This window comes from Carcharodon carcharias, chromosome 10 (assembly GCF_017639515.1).
Source record: "Carcharodon carcharias isolate sCarCar2 chromosome 10, sCarCar2.pri, whole genome shotgun sequence".
NCBI classification, from domain to species: Eukaryota; Metazoa; Chordata; class Chondrichthyes; order Lamniformes; family Lamnidae; genus Carcharodon; species Carcharodon carcharias.
This window is the reverse complement of record NC_054476.1, coordinates 143,126,377-143,143,534: the sequence shown is the minus strand read 5'-3', so window position 1 is coordinate 143,143,534 and position 17,158 is coordinate 143,126,377. Positions and strand designations below refer to the sequence as shown.

General features: G+C 50.3%; 1 protein-coding gene across 1 annotated transcript in view; it reads left to right on the top strand.

The window, feature by feature from the left end:
• The window catches only part of unc119a (unc-119 homolog a (C. elegans)), a 36,896-nt gene that overhangs the window by 11,573 nt on the left and 8,165 nt on the right, over nucleotides 1-17,158 (top strand). Inside the window, exons 2-3 of the mRNA XM_041197729.1 lie at nucleotides 10,929-11,042; nucleotides 14,991-15,093. Of these exons, the coding sequence (XP_041053663.1) occupies nucleotides 10,929-11,042; nucleotides 14,991-15,093 (217 nt within the window). The remainder of the gene's footprint in view (nucleotides 1-10,928; nucleotides 11,043-14,990; nucleotides 15,094-17,158) is intronic.

Sequence of the window (17,158 nt, the reverse complement as noted above, 5' to 3'; positions counted from 1 at the left end):
GCCGTTTTGGAAAATGGCATCATCAGAACAGATGCGACGGAGGCGAAGGAACTGAGAGAATGGGATGGAGTCCTTACAGGAAGCGGGGTGTGAGGAGCTGTAGTCGAGGTAGCTGTGGGAGTTGGTGGGCTTGTAATAAATATTGGTGGACAGTCTTATCACCAGATATGGAGACCGAGAAGTCAAGGAAGGGAAGTGTCGGAGATGGACCATGTGAAGGTGCTGGAGGAGTGGAAATTGGAAGCAAAATCGATCAATTTTTTCAAGTCCAGACGAGAGCATGAAGCAGCACTGATACAGTCATCGATGTACTGGAGAGAGAGTTGTGGGAGGGGGCCTGAGTTGGACTGGAACAAAGAATGTTCTACATACCCCATAAAGAGACAGGCATAACTGGGGGCCCATGCGAGTATCCATAGCCACATCTTTTATTTGGAGGAAGTGAGACAAGTTTAAGGAGAAATTGTTAGAAATTGTTCAGTGAGAGAACAAGTTTAGCCAGACAAATGAGAGTGGTGGTGGATGGGGATTGTTCAGGCCTCAGTTCAAGGAAGAAGTGGAGAGCCCTCAGACCATCCTGGTGGGGGATGGTGAAGAGGCGGCGGCTAGGGCCAGGGAACTGGAAATTATTAATATGACGTGGAGCTTCAGAGGAATCATGGATGTAGGTGGTAAGAGACTGGACAAGGGGAGAGAGAATGGAGATAGGAAGAAATTGGTTCCGTGGGGCAGGAACAGGCTGACACGATCGGTCTGCTGGGACAGTCCTGTTTGTGGATTTTGGGTAGGGGGTAGAAGCGGGCCGTCAGAGGTTGGAGACTATGAGGTTGGAAGCTGTGGAAGGAAGATCTCCAGAGGAGATGAGGTGAGTGACAGTCCTGGAAACAATGGCTTGATGTTCAGTGGTGGGGTCATGGTCCAGGGGGAGGTAGGAGAAAGTGTCTGAGATTTGGCGTTCAGCCTCTGCAAGGTCGAGGTCAGTACGCCAGACAACAACAGCACCACCCTTGTCGGTGGGTTGGACCATTTATTTTTATTTATTTTCATTTTTATTCGTTTATTCATTGTTTTATCCCCACCTTTCATCCTATTTTCAATCTTTTTTTCCCCATCACCGTCTCCTCCCCTCACCCTGCCCCCACAAGGGCCATCTGTCACTTGTTCACGTTGTTCTTTCTAGAGTGCTTACCCTTGTCCAGCTATTACCACATTCTGCTTTCTGACCTTAATGCCATCATCAGCACCTCCTTTAGCCAGTACCACTACCACTAACACCCCTTTGTCCTTTTCTTCATGACATCTTTGGCAATCTCTCTTTTGCCCCCGCTATCGCTGGCCTTCTATCCAACTTTACCTACTCCACCCCCCTTAAACAGTATAAATTTCATCACGTTTTTACTTCTCTTTAGCTCTGAAGAAGAGTCATACGGACTCGAAACATTAACTCTGTCTTTCTCTCCGCAGATGCTGTTAGACCTGCTGATTTTTCCAGCATTTTCTGTTTTTGTTTCAGTTATGTAGATGATTGGAGAAGTTGGGGAGTAGAGAATGTTAAGGGGCGATTTGATAGAGACATTCCCAATTAGGAAGGGTTTTGGTAGACTAGATGGGGAGAATGTGTTTCCAATGGCAGGATGGTCGGTAACCAGCGGACACCGACTCATGATAATTGGCAAAAGAACCAGAGGGGGAGATGAGGTGAAATTCTTTACACAGCGAGTTGTTGTGATCTGGAATGCACTGCCTGAAAGGGTGGTGGAAGCAGATTCAATAGGATCTTTCAGAAGGGAATTGGATAAATACTTGATGGGGAAAACTTTACTGGGTTATGGGGAGAGAAAAAGGGAGTGGAACTAATTGGATAGTTCTTTCATAGGGTCAGCAAGGGCATGTTGGGCTGAATGGCCTCCTACACCATGGGATTCTGTAATTTAAAAAAAGCCTGTATTCAAATTCTCAAACTGTTCAGGGTGAGATTCAATTCTTGTTCTCTGGATTACTAGTCCAATAATAGAATCAGCTAATCACCTTGGAGTCCCTCGCTGAATCCGAGGTTTTCACTGCAATGACGGTCAAAGCAGAAGTCCCCCATTCCTGTTATCAGAAACACTTTCCCTCCTTCCAAGAGTAAATCCAAAACTGCATAATTTAAGATTAGCATGAGCACAGGGATCCAAGTTGCAATGAAAATGACTGACTGCTCGCATTCAGGAAGACCTGCAAGAGGCAAGATGATGCTTTCAAGTGTTGAAGCACAGTGCCAGCGCATCAACATAAACAGATTATATATCTCGCTCTCAGAATAGACAGAAAGGCAGGGGATTAACCTCTGCTCTGGACTTCTCCCTAGCTCTATATTTATACTGAGGATTTGGAGTAAGCAGGGCCATTGCCCAGTGTGTCAATTCTACAGACCCCTGTCTCGCACAATTAAACCCTCACCCGACCCCCTGATCTGCCCCGTCTTGGCAGAAATATATAATTATTGGAGGAAAAGGCACTTTGACACTTTTGCTTTTGACACCCATCGTCACATCGCCCTTTCATCCTAACTCTCAAAATTCAGGCCAGTCTGAACTGAACAATTCAAATATACCTTTGAAGAATGAGAAAGTTGAACCACCACCAACATTTTAAGTATGATCATATTCAGTGACAAACGTCTGGGGGAAAAAAGCCAGAAATGTGCAGAACGGTAGCATCAGAAAAAACCATGCATGCTTGCATGGTGTGGCCCTTTGTCAGAATTTAAATAGTGTAGCTCATATTTATGGTCACTTGTGGTTCAGTGGGAACCTCAGCTCTGAGTCTAAAGGTTCTTGGTTCAAGTCCGGCTCCAGAGACTTCAGCACATAATCCAGGTTGATGCTCCCAGCGCTGCACTGTCGGAGAGTCAGCACTGAGTGAGCACTGCACTGTCGGAGGGTCAATACTGAGGGAGCGCTGCACTGTTAGAGAGGCAGTACTGGATGAGCGCTGCACTGTCGGAGGGTCAGTACTGAGTGAGCGCTGCACTGTCGGAGAGTCAGCACTGATTGAGCACTGCACTGTCGGAGAGTCAGCACTGAGTGAGCGCTGCACTGTCGGAGAGTCAGCACTGAGTGAGCGCTGCACTGTCGGAGAGTCAGCACTGAGTGAGCACTGCACTGTCGGAGAGTCAGTACTGAGGGAGCACTGCACTGTCGGAGGGTCAGTACTGAGGGAGCACTGCACTGTCGGAGGGTCAGTACTGAGGCAGCACTGCACTGTCGGAGGGTCAGTACTGAATGAGCGCTGCACTGTCGGAGGGGCATACACTGAGGGAGTGCTACACCGTCGGAGGGTCTGTACTGAGGGAGCACTGCACTGTCGGAGGGTCAGTACTGAGGGAGCGCTGCACTGTCAGAGGGTCAGTACTGAGGGAGCGCTGCACTGTCGGAGGGTCGGTACTGAGGGAGCGCTGCACTGTCGGAGGGTCGGCACTGAGGGAGCGCTGCACTGTCGGAGGGTCGGTACTGAGGGAGCGCTGCACTGTCGGAGGGTCGGTACTGAGGGAGCGCTGCACTGTCGGAGGGTCGGTACTGAGGGAGCGCTGCACTGTCGGAGGGTCAGTACTGAGGGAGCGCTGCACTGTCGGAGGGTCAGTACTGAGGGAGCGCTGCGCTGTCGGATGGTCAGTACTGAGGGAGCGCTGCACTGTCGGAGGGTCAGTACTGAGGGAGCGCTGCACTGTCGGAGGGTCAGTACTGAGGGAGCGCTGCACTGTCGGAGGGGCATACACTGAGGGAGCGCTGCACTGTCGGCGGGGCATACACTGAGGGAGCGCTGCACTGTCGGCGGGGCATACACTGAGGGAGCGCTGCACTGTCGGAGGGGCATACACTGAGGGAGCGCTGCACTGTCGGAGGGGCATACACTGAGGGAGCGCTGCACTGTCGGAGGGGCATACACTGAGGGAGCGCTGCACTGTCGGAGGGGCATACACTGAGGGAGCGCTGCACTGTCGGAGGGGCATACACTGAGGGAGCGCTGCACTGTCGGAGGGTCAGTACTGAGGGAGCGCTGCACTGTCGGAGGGTCAGTACTGAGGGAGCGCTGCACTGTCGGAGGGTCAGTACTGAGGGAGCACTGCACTGTTGGAGCTATGGACCAAGTGCTGGAAAGTGGGATTAAAATGAGCGGTAGTTTCTTTTTTCTCGTTTTGGCCAGTGCAGACACGATGGGCTGAATGGCCTCTTTCTGCACTGTAATTTTTCTATGATTCCATACTGTCTTTGAGGCAATAAATGAAGCCTCTTCCCCCTCAGGCAGGCGTTAAAAAGAGACTTGCATTTCTACAGTATCTTTCACAACCTCTAGATGTTCTAAATGATTTATAATAATTGAACTGCAATCGCTGTAGAATTGTGCGAAACATGGCAGCTAATTTGTACACAGCGAGATCTCTCAAATGGCAACATCCGGGCTCCTGTGCCCAAGGAAGCAGTGCAATCACCTCAAGCCCAGCTGACCCATTGCTATTAAAAAAGGCAGGAGCTTGAATGAAGCTGTACATAATCTGCAGGGGGTTATAAATAACAAGCGCTTATCTGACAGATTACTCAGTGTTTCTTCTGTGCACCTAGACTGGTAGCCTATCGGCAAGACTTAGCAAGCCATGCTGAGATACTGGCTGAACTTTAACCCTCGAGGTTGGTGTTGTGTCAAATCCAACAGGTGGAAAGCTCCCTGCATCATTTCCCATTCTGTCTTGGTGAGGCAGGAACTCCGGAAAAAATCTCAAACCACCACAAATCAAGAAGAGTTGAACAATGGAAACTGAACAATCTAAAACGTTCCCAGTCCTTGTTCCCATCACTCCATCCAGTCATTCCTGAAATGATTCCCAGGTCTTTTGGTCTCCAGGTTTCTACCTGGAGTTCGTGCAATGACCCGTAAATCTGTGTCAACAAGATATTCCTGTCATTGATGAGCACTGAGGGAGCGCCGCACTGTCGTGGGGGCCAGTGCAGAGGAGGCGCCGCACTGTCGTGGGGGCCGGTGCCGAGGGAGCGCCGCACTGTCGGGGGGGCCGGTGCCGAGGGAGCGCCGCACTGTCGGGGGGGACCGGTGCCGAGGGAGCGCCGCACTGTCGGGGGCACCGGTGCCGAGGGAGCGCCGCACTGTCATGGGGGCCGGTGCCGAGGGAGCGCCGCACTGTCGGGGGGGCCGGTGCCGAGGGAGCGCCGCACTGTCGGGGGGGCGGTGCCGAGGGAGCGCCGCACTGTCGGGGGGGGCGGTGCCGAGGGAGCGCCGCACTGTCGGGGGGGGCGGTGCCGAGGGAGCGCTGCACTGTCGGGGGGGGCGGTGCCGAGGGAGCGCCGCACTGTCAGGGGGGTCGGTGCCGAGGGAGCGCCGCACTGTCGGGGGGGGCGGTGCCGAGAGAGAGCCGCATTGTCGGGGGGGCCGGTGCCGAGGGAACGCCGCATTGTCGGGGGGGCCGGTGCCGAGGGAGCGCCGCACTGTTGGGGGGGGGGCTGGTGCCGAGGGAGCGCCGCACTGTCGGGGGGGGCTGGTGCCGAGGGAGCGCCGCACTGTCGGGGGGACCGGTGCCGAGGGAGCGCCGCACTGTCGGGGGGACCGGTGCCGAGGGAGCGCCGCACTGTCGGAGGGGGGCGGTGCCAAGGGAGCGCCGCACTTTCGGGGGGGCCAGTGCCAAGGGAGCGCCGCACTGTCAGTGGTTGCACCAAAGTGATGCTGAAGGTAGTTCAGGTGAAACTTGAGGGATGAGATTTCAAGCCTAGGGTTGGGATGAGAAATTTGAGTGCAGTTGCGGTTGGAGGCAACTTGGGAGGGAAATGATCCAAGCTGCTGAGAGCCTGGAGAGTGAAGGTCAGCAACTTATCTTGGGAATTCACAACAGGAAAAGTGAGTGGAGAGAATGGAACATAAAATTGTCGAGCTGTCTTGGAACTGGCGACAGCAGGTTAATGTTTCAGGACACACTGATTGTCAGTCACCCTGTACCCTAGAAGCAGCTAGCTAAATGTGAGTTTGTTTTATTCTGCCATTTGGGACTGAATCTGCTCACGTGTCAGTGGTCAATGGAATAGAAGAGTAGGGAAGTCTTGCTACAACTGTACAGGGCATTGGTAGGACCACATCTGGAGTACTGTGCACAGCTGTGCTCTCCCTATTTAAGGTGGCATATACTTGCATTAGGAGCAGTTCAGTGGAAGTTCACTCGACTGATTCCTAGGATGAAGGTGTTGTCTTAAGAGGAAAGATTGAGCAAGTTGGATCTAAACTCATTGGAGTTTAGAAGAATGAGAGGTGACCTTGTTGAAATACTTAGGATTCTGAGGTGCCTTGATAGGGTAGATGCTGAGAAGATGTCTCCCTTCTGAGGGAGTCCAGAACTAGGGGGCACAGTTTAAAAATAAGGGGTCTTCCGTTTAAGTTGGAGATGAGGAATTTCTTCTCTCAAAGGGTCGTTACCCTTTGGAATTCTCTTTCCCAGACAACAATGGCAAGTGGGTCATTGAATATATTCAAGGCTGAGTTAGACAAATTTTTGATCAACAAGGGAGTCCAGGGTTAGGGGGGGGCAGGCAGGAAAGTGGTGTTAAGGCCACAGTCGGATCAGCCATGATTTTATTGCATGGATGAGCAGGCTTGAAGTGCCAAATGCTCCTATTTCTTATCATCTTATGTCAACATTTGCCATCTTCTCCTGAAGTTGCTCCTCAACAATTCCTGGTGGCCACTCTTCATGCGTCAGACAAGTGCCGCCCAGCTATTTAGCTGTGGAAGGCCACTCAGCCGATACTTGCACATGGGTTGAGGAAGGGTGACTGGACTGTGAGCGGGAGCAAGTGCCCGGATCATTCAGTTCAACCTCCTGTAATCCAAGGAACCCTCAACCTAACCTCAGGAATCCTGCTGCTCCTCCCAAACCCCCTCCCTGGCTTCTCTAGAACATTCCAAGTGCTTTTGATTCAACTTGTGGGTCAAATCAAATGGTGAGGCTGAAGACCTATGAATTAATAACATATTTTTCCTTGGCATTAAAAGGACTGACTTCACTCATTGAATCTGTCCCTCAGCTATTCAACTACAGGACCCTTCTCAGTGTGTCCCTCCCATCGATTGCGCATTATCAGCAGAGCCCTTGACCCCTGACCGCCCCCCCCATGCCCAAACCTGGGCAGGCCCAGAGGGCTTACTTTACAGTATGAGGGCACGCAGTGAGAAGAACCGGTGCATTGGTAGCGTGTGAGGATAGTGTAAATTTGGTTTGCATTTTGAATTTGCATTTGAAGTCATCCTTCCAGTGGGTTATTAATCAATTCCTGGCCCTTGGCTCTGATTTCATGGCTCATCCCTGTCTCTTCTTTACTGAACCATGAAAGCAAAGACACAAAGCACAGGAGGAGGCCATTTAGCCCATCATCTCTGTGCTGGCTGCTTATTGAAGCAATCTGGAACTTTTTACGCTGTTGTGTGCTCATTTCCTAGCTGTGTATCTATCTCTGCTTCAAATATTTACCTACTCTTCCCTTTAAAATACACAACCTTGTCTGAGTCTGTTACCTCAGTGGCAAAGGATTCCTTAAAATGATAGAGGAGTTTGGCAGGATGCCTATCTCTGATATGAGAATCCAGAACAAAGGGGCGTAATCTTAAAGTTAGAGCTAGACCATTCACTTTTTTACACAAAGGGTAATAGAAATCTGGAACTCTCCTCCCACCAACAATTATAGACTTTTGTTGAGTGTAAGTATTGAAGCAAAGACACATGAACAGAATTAAAGTATCGATCGGTCAAAATCTGATTGAATGGAGGGATAGACTTGAGGGACTGAATGGCCTTCTCCTCTTATTAGAAGAGAGCTATGGCTCGTTTGTAAGAGAGGGACACACTAGCACATTGTCCCCTTTTTTAACAGCACCTCTCAGGTGGATGTATAAGATTCCATTGCCACTACTGGGAGAAGAACAGAGGAGTTCTCCTCAGTGCCCAGGCCAATATTTATCCCTCAAGCAGCATTTATAGAACAGATGATCAAGTTAACTATCTCATTGCGGTTTGTGGGATCTTGCTATGCACAAATTAACTGCTGCATTTCCTACGTTGCAAGTGATTACACGTCAAAATAAAAACTGTACAGTGCTTTGGGATGCCCTGAGGTCATGAAAAGTGCTATACAAATGCAGACTGCTTCTTTCCTGTTTTGTTGGTATGATTAGTCCTAGCTTTGTGAAGTTAAAAGGGCTGAGTGTGAACTGCAGGAGACCAGACTTGGGAGGGTGCTGGGGTTTGGGGTTATTTATCCTTAAGGGACAATCGCACTCTTTTAGCTGCAGCAGAAGCTTAAATCACTGTGCAATCTCATTATCTCCTCACAATCTGCTCAGCATTTCAATTTAAGCAGAAGCTGAGTGCAGGACACATGATGTGAAATCAGACCTTTCCTCTCTGCACTTCGACATGCACATGGCCCCCCCAAATAATGAAATGCACAGTGCGACCTCAGGATACGCAGCTTGTGCTGGAATACAGTATTAAGCATGCCCAAGCGTGTGCACACTATTCTGGGCTGTTCCCTTTGTGTGGGTGGTGGGGTGAGGGTGGGGGGGGGGGGTTGTTGCACGTGTGCAGGGGAGGGGTATGATGTTTCTGTGGGGATGTGTGTATATATTTATATAACTGGTTGTGATTCTTTCTGCTTCCCTGGGGTGGTTTGGCACCTGAAATCCACCCCTTGAAATATTGCAGGTAATAGGAGCTCAGCAACCTGGCAAGTGATCAGTGTCCAAGTAGCACCTGTCTGCATTTACACTGCGCACATCCCACACTCGATAACTATAACCCTGAACAGTAATATCCAGTCTTCAGGCACAGACTGTACAGCTTATTGTTTCAGGGATTGGGAGCTGGTGGGGTTGTCAAGGTAGTTTGACACTGTCTTGGGGTGTGGTCCACTATTTCCAGCCCTGTGTTGTCTGTTCTTCCCCATCCTCACCACTACAACAACAACATGCATTTATACAGTGCCTGTAATGTAGTAAGACTCTTTGAGTTGCTTCATAGACACAAAGCCAGAATACAGTGATCAGACCTGGGCATTACCCCTCAGGAGTGTACATATTGATCTTGGACAAATTAAAGCACAGATTCTCCAGACTGATCTGGAGGCTAACAGGGTTAATTTAGCAGCTTGCACTGGCAAATTGTACTCACTCAAGCTTAGAAGATTAAGGCATGATCTAATCGAGGTGTTTAAGATGTTAAAGGATTCGACAGAAACTATTTCCTCTGGCTGAGGGAGTCTAGAATAAGGGGATAGGACCTTTAAATCAGAGTCAGGGGTAATGTCAGGAAACATTTCTTCACACACAGCGTAGTGGAAATCTGGAACTCTCTCCCCCAGAATGTCTGCGGATGTTGCAGATCAGATGGAGCTTTTAAGGTGGAGATGGATAGATTTATATCACAGGATGTGGAAGAAAGATGGAATTGAGGTACAGTTGAGCCATGATCTAATTCGATGTTGGAACAGGCTTAAGGATCTGAATGGTTGCCTCCTGTTCCCATGTTTATACATATATTTATTGTGTGAAACTATTTCTCCATCGCTGTTAAGGTGCCCAGTCTATTGACAAATAAAAATCATTTGAACTTTAGCACCAAATCATCCCTGAAGTTACTTTGTTCTTCCGAAACACTCTTGCAATCTGTAGAATTTTTTGTTAAAATCCTAATTCATTATGACAACAGCTTGGGCCTGTGAAATACAAAGCAAGTGAGATTCAGCTGCTTTTCCAGGCCGCAACCTGTTCTCAGCTGGGTTATTGGGGGGTTAACAAACACAGCTGGGTGGAAAAACTGTGCCCCTTCTACTGGCTGGCATTGGCAGAGAGCTAAGCAGTCTAGATAAGCTTCTGAACAAAGAGAAAAAGAGGCAGAAGGACTGTTTAGGTCAGGTATAGGGTAGTGGGGATCTTTAGGAATAAAATCATTGCATCACTTTAATTATCAGGGAGGATTCTTGCTGCCATTTGAGTGCTCTCGCTCACACTCACTCGCTGTCTCTCTCTCTCTCTCTCTCTCTCTCTCACTTATTCCAACATTTTCCTCACCTGTCTCCCATCTTCCACCTTCCATAAACTTCAATACATGAAAAAACTCTGCTGCCCCTATCCTTCTGTATTGTAACAATTCTGCGATTCTAACTCCCACCAAATCTCATTCACACATCACCTCTTTGCTCCCTGACATATATTGGCTGCTGATTTGAATTTTTACAATTCTTATCCTTGTGTTCAAACTCCCCCCATGACCTCCTTGCCCTTCCCTATTTCTAAATTGCTCCAGTCGTACAACCCTCCAAGATTTCTGCACTTCTCCAATTCTGGCCTCTTGTGCATTCCCAATTTTTGATGCTGTTTTATTGGTGTCTGTGCCTTGAGCTGCCTGGGTCCTAAGCTCTAAAATTCCCTCCCTAAACCTCTCTGCCTCTCTATCTGCTTTAAAATGCTCCTTAAAACTGACCTCTTTGACCAAATTTTCGCTCATCTGTTCTAATCTCTCTGTAAATGATCTGGTTTCAGATTTTGTAAGGTAACTGTGGATGTAAGGTGTAGTGCAGTTGCTGAGCCTTGAGCCTGAGTTTCCAATTTCTGTGTGGGGTGCGATTCTGATCTTCATTTCTTGCTGAATTGTTCTTGAGGCTTTGAAAAGATCTGGGGATCTATGGGGTTTACGATACTGATGTTACTTGCCCACAGAGGGACCTTGAAGATTAAACAATAGGTGAGGGTGGTGTTTGGGGTGATGGGGCCTTGGGGTGACAGGAGCAAGGTTGGGAGTAGGAGAATGTTTGGATTTGGGACGCTGTGGTTTTGCCTTGTTTCTACCTCTTGGGTTCTGACTCAACCGAATAATTTCTATTTATTTCTCCACCCAGATTATTTATGTGCTCCTGAGGACAATGTTTACAATATCGATTTCACGAGATTCAAGATTCGCGACATGGAATCTGGGGCCATCTTATTTGAAATTACCAAGCCACCTGCCTCTGGTGAGTCAGACTGAGATTGTGCAGGTTGTCATTAATCCCGTGTGAGGGCTTGTTGGGTAGTTGGGGGGGGGCGGTAAATGGGATTGTTCTATGTATCTGGGGAGTATGTGGGTAGAAGGCAATAGCCCATTCCCCGTCTCCACCCCTCTCTCTCTCTTCCCCATTTTCTCCCCATCTCCTAACTCTCTCTCCACCTTCCAATTACCTCTCACTCTCCCTGCCATCTCCCTTCCTCCCTGTCTCCCTCTCTCCCTTCCTCCCTGTCTCCCTCTCTCCCTTCCTCTCTGTCTCTCTCTCTCCCCCTTCCCCCTGTCTCTCTCACTCCCCCTTCCCCCTGTCTCTCTCACTCCCCCTTCCCCCTGTCTCTCTCACTCCCCCTTCCCCCTGTCTCTCTCACTCCCCCTTCCCCCTGTCTCTCTCTCTCCCCCTTCCCCCTGTCTCTCTCTCTCTCCCTTCCCACTGTCTCTCTCTCTCTCTCTCCCCTTCCCCCGTTTCTCTCTCTCTCTCTCTCCCCTTCCCCCGTTTCTCTCTCTCTCTCCCTTCCCCGTCTCTCTTTCTCTCTCCCCCTTCCCCCTCTCTCTCTCTCCCTCCACCCCCCACCTCTCCCTTCCCTCTCCTGTCCACCTCTCTTAAAAAGAGCAGGAGCTGGACTCTGGGCTGAAAGTGGCGCGAGGACAGATCCAGAGTTCCAAGGAGAGTGGTGACTACTAATTAAACTGCTGCAGTCCATTAGCTTAAACAAAATAAGGTGAGGGCTTTGGACTATAGTAAGAGTGTTTGGAGTGGAATAAGGTCCCTAGAGTAGAGTATTCTTTAAAGGGAGTAACTAAACTAGCTTAACCTAAAGGGAAGCCGTGGCAGCAGAGCTTGCACCTGTGATATGCTCCTCCTGCGCTCTGTGGGAAGTCGTGGACACTTACAATATCCCTGGTGACCATCTGTGCAGGAAGTGTGTCCAGCTGCAGCTACTGGCTATCAGCATCTCAGAGCTGGAGCAGGGGGTGAATTCACTGTGGAGCTTCTGCGACGCTGAGATTATTGTAGATAGCTTGCTGAGTGAGGCGGTCACACCGCAGGCAAAGACTGAACAGGCAGCAAGGGAATGGGTGACCACCAGGCAGAGTAGAGGAAGGCAAGTAGTACAGGAGCTCCCTGTGGCCATCCCCCTCTCTAACAGAAATACTGTTTTGGATACTGTTGGAGGATATGACTTCTTGAGGGAAAGCAGCAGGAGCCAAGTCCATGGCACCACGGGTGGCTCTGCTGAACAAGAGGGGAGGAAGAAGAGTGGCAGGGCTATAGTGATAGGGGATTTAATAGTAAAGGGAACAGACAGGCATTTCTGCGGCTGCAAAAGAGACTCTAAGCTGGTATGTTGCCTTCTTGGTTCCAGGGTCAAGATTGTCTCGGAGAGGCTGCAGGGCATTCTGAAGGGGGAGGGGGAACAGCTAGTGGTCGTGGTACATATTGGTACCAATGAATAGGTGAAAAAAGAGATGAGGTCCTACAAGCTGAATATTGGGAGTTAGGGCATAAATTAAAAAGTAGGACCTCAAAGGTAGTAATCTCATGATTACTACCAGTGCCACGTGCTAGCAAGAGTAGAAATAACAGGATATATCGGATGAATACGTGGCTGAAGAGATGGTGTAGGGGGAAGGGATGCAGATTCCTGAGACATTGGGACCGGTTCAGGGACCAGTACAAACAAGATGGGTTGCACCTGGGCAGGACCGGGACCAATGTCTTAAGGTGAGGGGTGGTGTTGCTAGTGCTGTGGGGGAGGGTTTAAACTAGAATGGTAGGGGGATGGGAGCCTCAGCAGGGAGACAGAGAGAAACGAAAGAGAAAAGTAAGAAGCAAAAGAGGAAGGCAGACTTGCAAGGAACGTAAAAACTGACTGTAAAAGCCTGTATAAATATATGAAGAGAAAAAGATTAGCAAAGACAAACGTAGGTCCCATACAGTCAGAAATTATAATATGGAATAAAGAAATGCCAGAAGAATTGAATACATATTTTGGCTCCGTCTTCGCAAAAGAGGACACAATAATTTCCCAGAAATGTTAGGGACCAAGGGTCCAGGGAAAAGGAGGAATTGAAGAAAATCAGTATTAGTAAAAAAAATGATGATAGAGAAATGACTGGGGTTAAAGGTTGAAAAATCTACAGCCCAGAGTTCTAAAGGAAGTGGAAATATTGGATGCATTGGTGGTCATCTTCCAAAATTCTATAGACTCTGAAGCAGTTCCTACAGATCGGAGAATGGCAAATGTAACCCCATTACTTAGAAAAGGAGGGGGAGAAAAAAGCAGAGAATTACAGACCAGTTAGCTTAACATCAGTAGTGGAGAAAATGTTGAGTCTATTACAAAAGACATGGTAACAGAACACTTGGAAAGCAATAATAGGATTGACAAAGTCAGCATGGGTTTATGAAAGGGAAATCATGCTTACCTAATCTACTGGAGTTTTTTTAGGATGTAACTAGTAGAATAGATAAGGGAGAACCAGTGGATGTGGTGTATTTGGATTTCAAGAAAGCTTTTGATAAGGTCCCACATAAGAGGCTAGTGGGAAAAATTGAAGTACATGGGACTGGGGGTAATATACTGGCATGGATTGAGAATTGGTTGACAGATTGGAAACAGAGTGTGTGAATAAATGGTCTTTTTCCAGGACACAGGTGGTGACTCATGGTGTACCGCAGGGATCTGTGCTTGGGGCCCCAGCTATTCACAATATATATATATTTATATATATAAATGAATTGGATGAGGGAACCAAATGTAATATTTCCAAGTTTGCTGATGACACAAAACTGGGTAGGGTTGTGAGGAGGATGCAAGGTGCCTTCAGGGTGATTTAGACAAGTTGTGTGTGTGGGCAAACACATGGTAGATGCAGTATAACATGGATAAATGTGAAGTTATACACTTCGGTGTGAAAAACAGAAAGGCAGAGTATTATTTAAATGGTGATATATTGGGAAATGTGGATGTACAAAGGGATCTGGGTGTCCTTGTACACCAGTCAATGAAAGTAAATAAGCAGGTGTAGCAAACAATTAGGAAAGCAAATGCCTTCATTGCAAGAGGATTTGAGTTCAGAAGTAAGGATATTGTACTGCAGTTATACAGGGCCTTGGTGAGACCACACCTGGAATATTGCGGCAGTTTTAGTCTCCCTACTTAAGAAAGGATATACTTGCCATAGAGGGAGTGCAGCGGAGGTTCACTAGGCTGATACCAGGGATGGCTGGACTGTTGTATGAGGAGAGATTGGTTCGTCTGTATTCACTAGAGTTTAGAAGAATGAGAGGGGATCTGATTGAAATATATAAAATTCTTGCAGGGCTAGATAGACTTGATACAGGGAATATATTTCCCCTGGTTGGGGAGTCTAGAACCAGGGGCCACAGTCTCAGGATACAGGACAGGCCATTTAGGACTGAGATGAGAAAAAATTTCTTCACTCAGAGGATGGTCAACTTGTGGAATTCTCTACCATAGAAGGTTTGGAGGCCAAGTCACTGAGTATATTGGAGAAAGAAATTGATAAATTTTTGGAATTAGGGGTATGGAGGGAATATGGCGTTGAGATAGAGGATCAGCCATAATCATATTGAAAGGTGGAGCAGGCTCAAAGGGCCGAATGGCCTACTCCTCCTAGTTTCTATGTTATGTTTCTTCCTCTTGCTCCCCTTCTCTCTCTTCTTCCCCTTCCCCCCCCACCTTCTCTCCATCCCCCCCTCCCTCTCTAGTTCTCTGCCTCCCTCAGGAGTTTTCCACTGAGCTGCAGATCTGTGTCCAGAGATCCTGTGTGCTCCTTCTTCTCTCCTCCCAGTCTTCTCACACTCACTTCTCTATTTCCCTAACCGTCTCTCTCCACTTCCTCTTCATTTCTGTGAAATTAATCTTCAGCTGTAATGTGGGTACTTCTGTTGCAGAGCGTGACCAGGGGGACAAGAAAGATGTGGATGCCAATGCTGGCCGGTTTGTGCGCTACCAGTTCACCCCGGCCTTCCTTCGCCTGCGGCAAGTCGGAGCCACGTAAGTGCCGAGATCCTGGAAGGGGTCAAGGGTCAGGGGTGAGGGGGGGTACTCTCACAGTAAATGGGTGGGGGGAGTGGAGGTTGGAGGGTTTGCACACTGATTAACTGGTGTGTAAACACTGACTGTGAGCCCCCTTGGGAGGGGGACAGTGTGGGGCACTGAGCTGCGGCTGAACCTGGAACCTCATGTTTCCCTGTTCCGCGTGTCTTAGGCCAGCATCCATTTGGTTATAGTTCCAAAGTAAGAAGAAAGACAAGCATTTCTATAGCGCCTTTCATGACCTCAGCACATCCCATAGCATTTGCAGCCAATTAAATACTTTTTAAGTGTAGTCGCTGTTGCAGTATAGGAAATGTGGCAGACAATTTGCACACATCAAGACCCCACAAAAAGCAGTATGATAATGACCAGATATTCTGTTGTTGGAATATTGCCGTGAGATTGCTTATATCCATCTGAGAGGGCAGTTCGCCCCTTGGAGTAAAGTCTTATCTGAAAAAACATAAGAAAAACGAGGAGGAGGCCATTCAGCCCCTCGGGCCTGCTCCACCATTCAATTAAATCATGGCTGATCTGATTGTGACCTTAACCCCATAACCTTAGAGAAGCTTGTAGATTAAAAATCTGTCTAACTCAGCCCTGAATATATTCAATGACCTGTCTCCACTGCTCTGAGGAATGAATTCTAAAGAATAATGATCCCCTGAAAGAGGAAATTCCTCCCCATGGGAGACCCGTTCTTTTTAAACTGTGCCCTCTTGTTCTCGATTCCCCCACGAGGAGAAACACTCTCTCAGCACCTACTTTGTTAAGCCCCCTCAGAATTCTATGTTTCAATAATATCACCTTTCATTCTTCTAAACTCTCAGTATAGGCCCAACATGCTCAATCTTTCCTCATGTGATAACCCCTTCATCACAGGAATCAGTTGAGTGAACCTTCTCTGAACTGCCTCCGATGCACATATATCCTTCCTTAATCCTTGTACTCTGACAATGTAGCGTTCCCTCGGCGCTGCCCCTCCCTCGACCCTGCCCCTCCCACACTGTGCTGCTCCCTCGGCCCTGCCCCTCCGACAGTGCGCCGCTCCCTCGGCCCTGCCCCTCCGACAGTGCGCCGCTCCCTCGGCCCTGCCCCTCCGACAGTGCGCCGCTCCCTCGGCCCTGCCCCTCCGACAGTGCGCCGCTCCCTCGGCCCTGCCCCTCCGACAGTGCGCCGCTCCCTCGGCCCTGCCCCTCCGACAGTGCGCCGCTCCCTCGGCCCTGCCCCTCCGACAGTGCGCCGCTCCCTCGGCCCTGCCCCTCCGACAGTGCGCCGCTCCCTCGGCCCTGCCCCTCCGACAGTGCGCCGCTCCCTCGGCCCTGCCCCTCCGACAGTGCGCCGCTCCCTCGGCCCTGCCCCTCCGACAGTGCGCCGCTCCCTCGGCCCTGCCCCTCCGACAGTGCGCCGCTCCCTCGGCCCTGCCCCTCCGACAGTGCGCCGCTCCCTCGGCCCTGCCCCTCCGACAGTGCGCCGCTCCCTCGGCCCTGCCCCTCCGACAGTGCGCCGCTCCCTCGGCCCTGCCCCTCCGACAGTGCGCCGCTCCCTCGGCCCTGCCCCTCCGACAGTGCGCCGCTCCCTCGGCCCTGCCCCTCCGACAGTGCGCCGCTCCCTCGGCCCTGCCCCTCCGACAGTGCGCCGCTCCCTCGGCCCTGCCCCTCCGACAGTGCGCCGCTCCCTCGGCCCTGCCCCTCCGACAGTGCGCCGCTCCCCTCGGCCCTGCCCCTCCGACAGTGCGCCGCTCCCTCGGCCCTGCCCCTCCGACAGTGCGCCGCTCCCTCGGCCCTGCCCCTCCGACAGTGCGCCGCTCCCTCGGCCCTGCCCCTCCGACAGTGCGCCGCTCCCTCGGCCCTGCCCCTCCGACAGTGCGCCGCTCCCTCGGCCCTGCCCCTCCGACAGTGCGCCGCTCCCTCGGCCCTGCCCCTCCGACAGTGCGCCGCTCCCTCGGCCCTGCCCCTCCGACAGTGCGCCGCTCCCTCGGCCCTGCCCCTCCGACAGTGCGCCGCTCCCTCGGCCCTGCCCC